The 12,325-nt window shown below is 38.0% G+C and overlaps 1 protein-coding gene across 3 annotated transcripts in view; it reads right to left on the reverse strand.

The window, feature by feature from the left end:
• Positions 1 to 10,866, reverse strand: part of LOC130915759 (gastrula zinc finger protein XlCGF57.1-like) — a 35,602-nt gene extending 24,736 nt beyond the window's left edge. Inside the window, exons 1-3 of one of the 3 annotated variants that reach the window (XM_057835822.1) lie at positions 10,773 to 10,861; positions 10,492 to 10,557; positions 2,746 to 2,851 (exon numbers count right to left, since the gene is read on the reverse strand). In XM_057835822.1, coding sequence (XP_057691805.1) covers positions 2,746 to 2,751 — 6 coding nt within the window. In that variant the 5' untranslated portion in view covers positions 2,752 to 2,851; positions 10,492 to 10,557; positions 10,773 to 10,861. Of the gene's footprint in view, positions 1 to 2,745; positions 2,852 to 10,491; positions 10,584 to 10,772 lie in introns of those variants that run through there. The other 2 variants (XM_057835801.1, XM_057835816.1) reach the window with 2 other exon arrangements.
• Between the last annotated feature and the right edge of the window lie 1,459 nt (positions 10,867 to 12,325).

Genomic DNA, 12,325 nt, shown 5'->3' on the forward strand with positions numbered 1-12,325 from the left:
TTTGAAAGACACCAAGAGAAAAGTAGCAGAAATAACTAGAGGTGTGCAAAATTTCCGATTCTTAGATTATTCGCGATTCGGCCGTGGAAGATTCGAGAACGTTTCACAAACATCCATATTCCGATTATTGAAATATGCCAAGTAAAGCAGAAGTACAACACACTCAGCGCGCCGCGCGGTCTTCGGTACGCAATTAGGGACGGAGCAAGAGTAGCTAAACATCATGCTTCTCATTACCCGGCCCCTCGGGTAACGCCAATGCTCAACTCACGGCTCTAGCTCAACTCATGCCACGAGATAAAAAAAAACATACCTGACTGTTGCCGAAAAGCTGCTACAAAGTACATCCACATTATGTTACGGTAGATATCATTTATATAGGACTAGATGCAATAAAGATTCGATATCGTTAGCAGCACATCTACAAAAAGCTAGACGCGGGCGTTAGTAAACGGCCGCCATCTTAAAGCAGTACACTTCCCAGCAAGGCTGTTGTAGCGAACCTTCCAAGCGAACCTAATTAACTTTTTATCTAAAATACTCCTAAATCGGTAAAATATTGACTTGAATCTATCTTTAAAATAGTTTTAAAACTTTCACATGTTGAAAGTAGACAAAAGAGAAATTATGGAATAACAGGAGCAATTTTAACAACTTTAACGGTTGATTCACAACATTAAATTAATTGAAAGTAGTTTAAAGCTGCTGATACAGAATGGGGACTGGAGTTTTTTATTTAGTTTTTTTTTTGTATATTTGTTTACTGCTATATGTTAACTTGATACTGAAATAGTAGTTTGGTTTAGCCTGAGAGTATTTTTGAACAATTTTGGAACTAATGTACAAAACAATTAAAAAAAAAAAAAAATTTTTTTTTTAAATAAATAATGGTTTTATAATCGAATCGGAGCCTCTGAATCGTAATCGAATCGTTAGGTGCCCAAGGATTCCCAGCTCTAGAAATAACTTTCTATGCGAGGGCGGGTCTATAATGTTCCACTTCTACTTTACTTACACTTTAAGATGCAACGTCACGGTCTAAAAATAGCATGCGTACGGTACGCCATTAAAGGCTTTTATTAGAAGGACTAGTATATAGATGAATTAACTTACTTCATATTTCATGTTTCCTTTATTTATCATCTGCATCTTGTTCAAAATGCCTCTGCTCGATTTTTAACCGGTACACCCAGACGTGAACATATTACCCCCATGCTATCATCCCACCACTGGCTTCCAGCTGATTTTACAATTGATGTCCAACTTTTATTGTTTGTTCTTAATTATTTTAATGACCTGGCTCCATCTTATTTGTCGGAGATTTTAAATCTTCGTAACTCTGGCAGGGCTCTTCGTTCAACCAGCCAGCTTCTTTTGCAAGTTCCAAGGTCGAGACTTAAATAGTGGGGGGATCGATCTTTTGCAGTTGATGCCGCCAGATTGTGGAACAGCCCGCCCCATGAAATCCGTACTATTAAGACTCTAGGCCTTTTTAAATCACGGCTAAAGACCCACTTTTTTAGACTCGCCATTTATTCAAACTGGAGTCGCCTGGTTAATTTTCTTCAGGGTTTTGATTCTTTGGATTTTACCTGTTTTATTTGCTGTTTAGACTTTCATCAAGATTTGTTGTTTTTGTTTTTGTACCAGTGTCATTGTCTAATACTTTCCTGCCTTTTATTTATCATGAACTATATTGTTGTTGTAATGCACTTTGTGGACCATTCGGGTTTTTGTAAAGAGCTATCGAAGTAGTAGGTATATTGAGTTCAATTGGCCCCTGTATTAATAATTGTGTTCTCACGATATCGTGAGATCATCGTTACAGTGAGCCTTGTCTCGCAAGTCAAATATGTACGGTGGCCAAGAGTTGTCAGGCAAAATGCAAAGTCCAAACACTTTCGAAATAGAAAAAAAAGCACAAACCCTAATTGCAAACGCTTTGCAAAAGAAAAAAAGCACGAATGCAAACTGCCACAACACGATCCCCAAGTCCTAAAGTGCGATTGCAAATCGGCAAAAGCACGAACTCTAATTGCCATAACACGACAGCAAATGGCTCGCAGCACGAATGCAAAAGGCTCGCAAGACATTTGCAAAGACCATAAAGTTGCGCCCCCCGCCTCATCAGATGCAAATTTAAATAAAAAGGACTTCAATCGTTTGTGCTGCAACGGTTTTGTAGATACTGTATGATGCTTTTATTGAGATATTAATTTCGAGTTGTGACGTCACTCGTAGCTTTTTCTTAGCTTAGCTCCCGCGGCTAATGGAGCATACCAACTATCTGAATAACAGAGGGGTGTTGTAACAACTAGCACGAACGTAGCACAAATGAATGGCACCACTTCTGAACCATTTTGCTGTAAATGAGGGGCTTTGAGGGACGTCATCACTCAAAATTAATATCTCAAGACCGCCAATTTACTGCAAAATGGACCCGAATTTGTTTGTGATTCGCAATTCGGGTTTCGTGCTTTTGCCGATTTACAATCGCGCTTTAGGAAGTGGAGATCGTGTTGTGGCAGTTTGCATTCGTGCTTTTTCCTTTTGCAAAGCGTTTGCAATTGGGGTTCGTGTTTTTTTTCCTATTTGCAAAGTATTTTGACTTATCAGTTCGCCTGACACCTCTCGGCCAACGTAGATATGGGCTTGTTGGCCTCCAGTCACATTCAATGATCACAATCACATCAAAGCAAGTCTGATATTGCATGAAAAATACAACAACGAATGTGATGATCTTACCCTCATTTTCGTTTTGCAGTTGTTCGTCGTGACCTGAATTTCCTCTCCGCATTGACTTGGATGTCTGGGATTGCGTTGGCGTTCACTTAGTAGTAATTTGTCGCATCTTAAAGACAAGTCGAGAAGGGTCTTATACAATTAAATGTAAATCACTCATGTTAACCGATCTACTTTTCCAAAGGAAAGAAAGTTTGCAAATTGGAAGTGGCGTTAAGCCAAAGCAATCGGAATTCTTTAACATGTATTAACAACCCAGATGTTGAATAAACATTGATTTGCCATCAAAATCATCATTGTGGTGGACATCGAAGTTTTCGACAATAAACAATGTTAAATCAACATTGCAAATACCAATGACATCTGATCGTGACGTTGAAACAACATTGTTCTATGGTGTGTCAAGCGATGGTTGGGTTAACATTGTTTTAGAGTTGATGGAATACTGTTGTCAAATAGTTGATTTTTGATTGACCGGCAAATATAATTGAAAAATCATCAAATTATGGATGGGGGGGGGGGTTATGGTAAAGAAAAAAAACAGTTGTGTTTGTGGTTGAGCAGCAAGACAGTGACCTCAAATGAACTGCACTGAGAACGCTGTATTTAAGGATAGCCATATTTAAAGGTACGCCTGTTGCTTTTCTTTAGATCCTTTATCAACAGTCATGTCTTACGGTAGAATAAACCATGTTTGTCATCAAAGTTGTACATAAATCAGTTTGCTTGACACAACGTGACAAAGTTGCCGAAATTGTAAGAAATGGTGTATTTGCTGTGATTGGCATACATGTGAAGACCTACCAAGCCTGGATGTTAGCTAAGTAGAACTTAGATCAGGCAAACATAATTCTTTTCTAATGAAATCCCTAAAATCACTAGATATGACACAATTGAGCCTTGTCTAAATTAATTTATGGAACACAAAGACAGTTCGGTCATTTTTCCATCTTAGCTAGCTAACTAGCTAGCTCCGTTCCCATATGTAGCCCTAATTTGGTTTGGGATTGGTTGAGAAACTCACTTCACCACAAATACTGAAATATATTAAACTAAAAAATGACACCTGCTTGAATTCCTTGATATGAACTGTGAATGCCGTTTTGTTTGGAATTTTCAGATTCACTGAAGAGGCAGATAGGGATGGACGCGTCACAATATGCATTTGCTGCTGTTGTGCAGAAGTGGCTACGTTATGTCCCTGACTGCGATGGTGGCAAAGTTCGCAGCAAAGCTCGTCAGACTGAGGAGGCTTAAAGTTTGAAAGAACTTTACTGAGAGTTAATAAAGTTTTGTATTGTTGTGATTCAACTGAAAAAAAAAATCTTGGCAAGTTTTTATTTTAATATTAAAAGGAATTCGGCCTCCCAGCCAAGTCGCCGGAATCACCCCAGCCGAAACAGTAGGCATCCCACCGGTTTTCTGATAAATTTTGCTCTTTACACTGACTTCGCCTTTCCAACATGATTCAAAATAATTCTTAAAAAAATATCTAGCTTTATTATCATAGTATACTACTATATACACTAGTATTATAATAATTATAATATTCATTGCGAATCATATTTTTCAAAAAGGATGTTATTTTAAAGCTATTCTTAGTGTAGAATCTGAATTCCGTAGTATTACAGTATTTACATCTTATAGTATTAATTCTGAAGTATGTGGTATTAACTCCAGAAATCGTTATTCATATGAACGTGACGTGCTTTTATTTTGAAATGTTCACCGGACGTACAGTATATTTCTTAAACCGCTAACAGCTTCACACTCTGCAAAAAAAAAAAAACTTTTCGTCATTGCTTTTGGTGTCACTCATAGATTTTTTTCTAGGGGTGTCAAAATTATTGCGTTAACGGGCGGTAATTAATTTTCTTAATTAATCACGTTAAAATATTTGACGCAATTAACGCACATCCCCCGCCCAAACAGATTAAAATGACAGCACAGGGTCATGTGCACTTGTTAATTGTGTTTTTTGGAGTTTTGTCGCCCTCTGCTGGCGCTTGGGTGCGACTGATTTTATGACCATGAGAATTGTGTAATTATTGACATCAACAATGGCGACCTACTAGTTTATTTCATGATTGAAAATTTTACAATTTTTAAAAAAACGAAAGCATTAAGAGGGGTTTTAATATAAAATTCCTATGACTTGTGCTAACATTTATCTTTTAAGAACTACAAGTCTTTCTATCCATGGATCGCTTTAACAGAATGTTAATGTTAATGCCATCTTGTTGATTTATTGTTATAGTAAACTAGTGCTGCAACGATTAATCGATTAACTCGAGGATTCGATTGGAAAAAAAATATTTGAATTAAATTTTGCTGATTCGAGTATTCGTTTAATTAAAGTGGCGTTGTAATGGTTTATTTTGAAAGTGTTTGCCTTTAGTTTTATTGATTTGGGTGGATACACTGCCCTCTAGTCTGCCTCATTTCACATGGCTGAATCCAGCTGTTCCATGTTAAGACCAACATAAGCCAAGTTTTTGTATGAGCTAATGATTTTTTTAATGCATTCTTAATTTAGTTTTTAGGTATATTTAGTCATTTCTTTGTGGGAATAGGTGTCAGAACCATCTGTTAAGAAAATTGTTAAAAAAAAAAAAAAGTTAGCGTTTCATAGCATTTAAGCTCGACATTGTTCTTTTGTTGGACATGGATCCTTATTTATTTTTTTATATCGTTTGAGGTTTCGCTCAGGTTATTTTAATTTTTCATGTTCCCTATCCGATTACTCGAACTAACCAGTTCATCGAATAATCGACTACTAAAATAATCGATAGCTGCAGCCCTATAATAAACACAGTACTTATGTACAGTATGTTGAATGTATCTATCCGTGTTGCATCTTATCTTTCCATTCCAACAATAATTTACAGAAAAATATGGCATATTTTATAGATGGTTTGAATTGCGATTAAATATGATTAATTATTTTTGAAGCTGTGATTAACTCGATTAAAAATTTTAATCGTTTGACAAGCCTAATTTTTTTTCATTTTTTCGTCTGCAAATGCAATTTTTAATGTTTGACGTGTCACGTCGAATTGTGCACAATACAGTTTTCTCATCTAAAAATACATACATTTCTATGCATTTTAGGAGTTTTGGGGATGCCCCTTTTTTTCGCCCGCAAGGCTTTGGGCGCGAGGGGGGCGTCCCTTATTTCTATTTCTGAAAGGTGGCAACCCTAGTCTGAACTGTAATTCTACGGCGTGTTGATTACCAATAAACATCTGTGAAATGAACTGGAGTGTCATATGTCATCTACAAGCACACACAAACGTATGCACGCACGCACGCACCCATGCACGCGGGGGTAAAACGCAGCCGTGAAAATTATCGCCCTAATTGTATTTACCTAGCGACATATGGACTCATTGCATATCACGACAGGCTTCGCAACTTCAATAAAACGTCCTTAGTTAGTTAGATGGAATTACAACCCCCCCCCCCCCCCCTTAAAAAAATTCTCCTCAGATCTACACAATTCACGTTGGTCACATTTTTTTTTTTACTTTAAAACAGCGAATTTCGCCGAAAGGTGAGGGATTTTCATGCCTGCTTTTGAAAGCGGCGGCGGAGTGGGCAGGACGAAAGGCGTGTCTGGGTGTTGTTTAGGGATAATTCTTCTGTTGCAAGTTTGGGCGGTCACATTCGTGGGGCATCTTTCGTTGTTGGGTAGTAGTTGCTAGGGCAACTGAGGTGGGAGGTTCAGCATGCCTTGACGTCTAGGCGCCAAGCTATCAAACTTGTTGCTTTGGTAGGCCGGGGTGTCCTGGCCCCACCGAAGATATGGCGACATATTTTTCCTTTGCTTATCAGCCGAGGGCTGATAAGCCGGTCTGCTTTACTGTGTCAAACGGCATGGAGTAAAGTCTGCTTGTTTCTTTAAACTATGGTTAAATGCTTTATTATAACAAATGTGTTAGAATAATGCAAATAGTTATTCGGTGCCTACGAGAAAAGGTACTATTCTCTTCAATATTAACTTTAATTATTTGATTTTTAAATATTTTTTTATCGTTCATGTACAATATTTTATTAGACAGCCTGGCTGTTTATTCTCTCTGTAAATAATGCAGGACCTCTATATATGGCGGAAAACATTCAGGCGACTTGAAGTTCTGCTCTGAGAACCCCAATTTAGCCAAATTTCAAAATTGTCCGATATGCATGTGTGATACATCACTGGAAAGCTTAAAATCTCAATTTTTTGGGGGGGGAAGAAAAATTTTGAGCAGGACGGCATTTTTTTTTTTTTTTTAATATTTTTTTATATGGTAAAACCCTATCTTGAGGTGAGAGCACGCGAGAACAGAATTACAGACACCATGACTTTAACGAGATATTATCGCGTACCTACTTTGTTTCAATCCAAAAACTCAATGTAGCATGTAGCACTGAGTGTCAAGACACAGCTGTGAATGGCCACAGATAGATTTTTTGGGATTTTATGGGTGAAACATGGTAATATAACAAGGGTCGCGATTCCGAAATCGCAGACATCAAGGAGTGGTCGAGATTTTTTTTTCATATATTTACCCTTTTAAACATTTTTTCCAACTTTTTTTTTTTTTTTTTGGATCAATTACTTATTATCTAACATATCGGAGAAAATGCGACACTAACAAAAAAATACAATTAAGCGATAGTTATGAGGTAGATATCCGTGACTTTTTTTACAGACGCCATTTTTTTCATTGTGACATAATTTGTTTAAAAGTTTAAAATATGTGAGAGAATAATTTTCTAAAGTCGTTTTTTTAAAAAATGAAATAAGATAAACCAATGAATGATTCTAAGCTAAAAACGACAGACATTTTGAATAATAAATATAATAGGGAATGGGACGTACTACGTCATTGTTTGGACGCGCCTCCATGCTGGCAATATGATTCACTTCCGGGTCGGCAGACTCAATGCGGATTGTAACGTGTGGTCGTGCTAAGCTAACTCTTTCGGTGTTTTAGAAAGAAATTATGGGTGTGTATTGTTGTGTTACCGGGTGCAACAGCTTCTCCTACGACTAAAAAAAAGGGCGAGGAAAACTGGACTCACTTTTCACCGCTTTCCTGCATGGAGGACCAAATATCAGATCACGAAGGCACGACTGATGGCTGGATTGCAGCGGTTCGTCGGAAAAGCATTTCTTATGATCATATTTCTGCTGGAATGAGAGTATTCCCCTCATCTCTACTCTTGTAAGTTGAACGATTTATCCGTTTTGGTTTCAATACGGTTTTTTTGTGTGTTTTTTTTACTGTTGTGTAAATCTGCCTCGGTAGCAATGCTAACCTACTCCTCCTCACCTACCTGTTGTGTTACTAGGAAAACCTGCATATGAAATGCTGACAACACATCCCGATTGGTCACCATATCTCTTCTTGGGTTATTCTGAGGTCAAGCGCACCACATCGGAGCGTTATGAGAGGTTGAAAAGGCGAAGAGTGCATGCTGAAACTTCAGTTTGCTCTGCTCTTACAAACACGATCCCAAGTGTTGTTGTGAAAAGTCAATAAAATATGAATACCAAAACATGACTTGAACAACTTCTTGACAAACTGTAACTGCTTGTTGTTTACTTCAGGTCTTCATAATAAACAGGTGTAATAATTACAAAGTCAGGTGACTTAATTTTGTTATTCTATTTGGAATATGCATTGACAATTTTTGGACAGTGTTGTAGACAAGAACTGGGACTGATAAGTTGCAATAGATTTATTTCAAGTAATGCAATTTCTCCAATACGATATTTGAATTGACAGTTTAATATCTTTAAATTAGTGCAAACAAGGCCCACCCTCTGACGGTGGCAGCAAATATTATATAATTATAAGTAATACACAAATACAAGATCACAATAAACGTGTCTTTGTCAAAGCAGTTTAAAACACTATTTACTGGCCTTGGGTAAATTGCCAGACAGGATAAATATGTGCTTTAAAGTTCTTGCATTTCCATTTTAAGTATTGCAAGTACTAGTCTCCAACACAGTATTTGAACTGACAGTTTAAAATCCTTTTAGTACAAAATGGCCCACACTCTGGCAGGGGGCAGCAAATATTATAATACATAATACATTATAAAAAGCTATATACTATATAAATACAAGATCACAACAAAACCTGTATTTTTTCAAAGCAGTTAAAAAACATCCAGTGGCCTTAGGTAAATAAAGGTGTAAAAATATGTACTTTACAGTTCTTGAATTTCTATTTTAGGTATTGCAACTTTTCCAACACTATTTGAATTGACAGTCTAAAGTCTCCATAAGTGCAAATAAGAATATTATAATTTAAAAATAATAATAGAATATATAAATTCAACATTACAATGAAACGTGTCTTTGTCAAAGTGGTTTAAAAAAATAATAATAATAATAATACGTCACTGGCCATAGTTAAATAGCCAGGCAGAATAAATATGTGCATTACAGTTCTTGCATTTTCACAAGTTAAAAGCCCGCAGTTCATCGACGAGAAGGGCAGACCCAGATGGCGTCTGCAGCAGGGGCTTGTTTGAGTCCGACACAGGACAAATGGAACCACTCCATTGAACAAATTTTCTTTGTCAAATGATCCAAGAAGAGAGATGGTGACAAATCGGGATGTGTTGTCAGCAGGTTTACCTAGGAACACAACAGGTAGGTGAGTCGTAGTAGGCGAGCATTGCTACCGAGGCAGATTTACACAACGGTGTAAAAAAAGAAAAACGTATTGAAACCAAAAGTGGATAAATCGTTCAACTTACAAGAGTAGAGATGACAGGAACACACTCTCATTCCAGCAGAAATATGATCATAAGAAATGCTTTTCCGACGAACCGCTGCAATCCAGCCATCCGTCGTACCTTCGTGATCTGATATTTGGTCCTCCATGCAGGAAAACGGTGAAAAGTGAGTCCATTTTTCCTAACCCCTTTTTTTGTCGTAGGAGATGCTGTTGCACCCGGTAACGCAACAATAAGCACCCGTATTTTCTTTCTAAAACACCGAAAGAGTTAGCTTAGCACTACCACACGTTACAATCCGCATTGACTCTGCCGAACCGGAAGTAAATCATATTGCCAGCATGGAGGCGCGTCCAAACAGTGACGTAGTACGTCCCATTCCCTATTAATTACCTGTGGTTTATGGCTGGGTTGAAACAAAATCGGTTGCGCGACGTCTGTAAACGGGGGTTTTCAGGGTAAAACGGACAAATTAAAAAGTTCGGGGGCTTATTGTGCCATGAATCTGCTACGGCAGCATATAGACATATTGTTCCATCAAACACAACAGTTGTTTTAGCTTAAAATACAGCAGTTTCTTTTAAAGAGGAGTGCAAGAGCAGAAACTGCTTTTTCAGTCTTGTCTGTGTTTTCCACCATATTTGACAGCAGTAATAGCATCATGGTTGAAAATGAAGGAAAGCTTAGCATTGATTCAGCGTCGTTCCAATGTCATTCATATTCGAAATGACGTTCAGGGTTTGTAAGGATTTGTGCGTTGGAACAACATTAACCGAGGGTGCAAAAGTGATGACCAATCAACATCGGGGGTCAAAGTCGATTAAACGATGTAAGATTGACAGCGGAATGTTGATTCAACATCATTTCAATGTCTGTCTGCTATCTGGGTAGCGTGCTAAGCTAAACTAAGTTAGGCAAAATGCGAAGCTTCAACATAACGTCAAACGACTTCCACTATGCTTTAAAATAGGACTCTTTAGTCTACTAAATTGTATCTTCGGTACTTACCCGATGAGAATGTTTTGAAGGCGCTCGTTTGGTTAGGAGAAGGGAACACAAAAAGAACAGCAAGTCCTGGATGAGTAAATAGATGTTGCTACTTCAAGTGAACCGGAAGTAGTAACGTTAAGGCGCTGAAACTTCAGTTTGGAAGTTCCATCACGTCTTTACATCACTGGAGTCAAAAATATTCAATAAATATGATCAACATATCCAAATTCTAGTTATCACTATCAATACCTCAATTTGAAGGCTCAGAATTTAAATATTTCGTAAATGTATTCACTGACTTTATCCTTTATCTGTCCTGCTTCCGCTGCACTTCTTCCATCAAGGAACATTACAATGAACGCGCTTTATTTTTAACCATTGAAGCTTCTCAGGCTCATTTAATGTAGCTTTTTTCCCCCTCCGCTAACCATTTCTAACGAAGAGTGCAAGGCAGAACTACATTGAGGCGAAGAGAAGGAACAGCCAGGAGAGGTCGCTGTTGGCAAAACGCCTAGACCAGACATGTCCAAAGTCCGGCCCGGGGGCCAAATGCGGCCCGTGAACAAATTTCATTTGGCTCCCGGCCTCTGTCATAAAATCAATAACGTCTGGCCCACGCACAGACTTAATAAATTGGTCAGCAGTACTGCTGCCAGCATATGAAGTAGCTTACACACTAAATCAGGGGTCTCAAACCGATTCCACAAAGGGCCGCAGTGGGTCCTGGTCTTTGTTCCAACAGATCCAAAACAGACAGTTCAACCAATGAGGTTTCTGCTAAAGTAAGCAGCACCTGACTGCAATTAACTGATTACACTTGTTAGACACCAGATTGGTGAAAAGGGATTGTTCTCGTTTGGTTGGAATGAAATCCAGTACCCACTGCGGCCCTTTGAGGACCGGTTTGAGACCCCTGCACTAAATGCTACTCCTCATTTACCCACTAAAAGGCAGCAGCACTCTAAGCAATATTACCCCGTGTGAATCTTCCAATTTTCTAAAATGGCGATAATCAACAACAACAACAAAAGTTGACTGCGTTGGCCAACGCTTTAAGGATAGGTGGAAACTGGACTATTTCTTCACTAAAATACGTAACAACTGTGTCCGCCTCATTTGCAAAGAGACACTCACTGTTTTTAAAGAGTTCATTGTGAGGCGATATTACCAAAAAAGGCACACTGACATGTAGAACAAGATTACAGGGAAGATACGTTGCAAGAAATTGAAGCAACTTGAAGCTAGTTTAATTTCACAGTAAGATTTCGCAAGAGCCCGAGGGTCGAAAGAGAACGCCACAAAGGCTAGTTGCGTGATTGTTGAAATTATTTTTAAAAAATGACAAAGCAAATGTGACGCACAGAATCGCTTGCTGAAATTTGCTTAAATATATTGTTCTAAGTAAAGGTCATCAGCCAACGTCGGCCCCCCACATTTTTACCACACCAAATCTGGCCCCCTTTGCAAAAAGTTTGGACACCCCTGGCCTGGACTGAAAGCAGGTTGTTTTAAATGACTTTGATAATTAAAATAAATATTATAATTGCTTATATTTTATACATAAATCATTATTCATGTTTTTTAAAATTCTATGCTATAAATGAATTGATAAACTGATGAATATGATGTTTTTAAAAACTTAAAAAAATAATAGAAAATAAAAACAGAAATTCACATTGGCTACGTATTGGCTATCATTAACCATCTAATGTACGCGGTTGATGTGGTGGTAGGCTTGCCACCCGTTCCTTGAAATACGGAATCGTTCCGTAATTAGGAATTAAAAGTTGCGTTCCGTATTGAACCAATACGGAACGTTGTTTATACCGTATTTCACAATTGTCCCATGGGG

This window comes from Corythoichthys intestinalis, chromosome 1, assembly GCF_030265065.1.
Source record: "Corythoichthys intestinalis isolate RoL2023-P3 chromosome 1, ASM3026506v1, whole genome shotgun sequence".
In the NCBI taxonomy this organism is placed as follows: Eukaryota; Metazoa; Chordata; class Actinopteri; order Syngnathiformes; family Syngnathidae; genus Corythoichthys; species Corythoichthys intestinalis.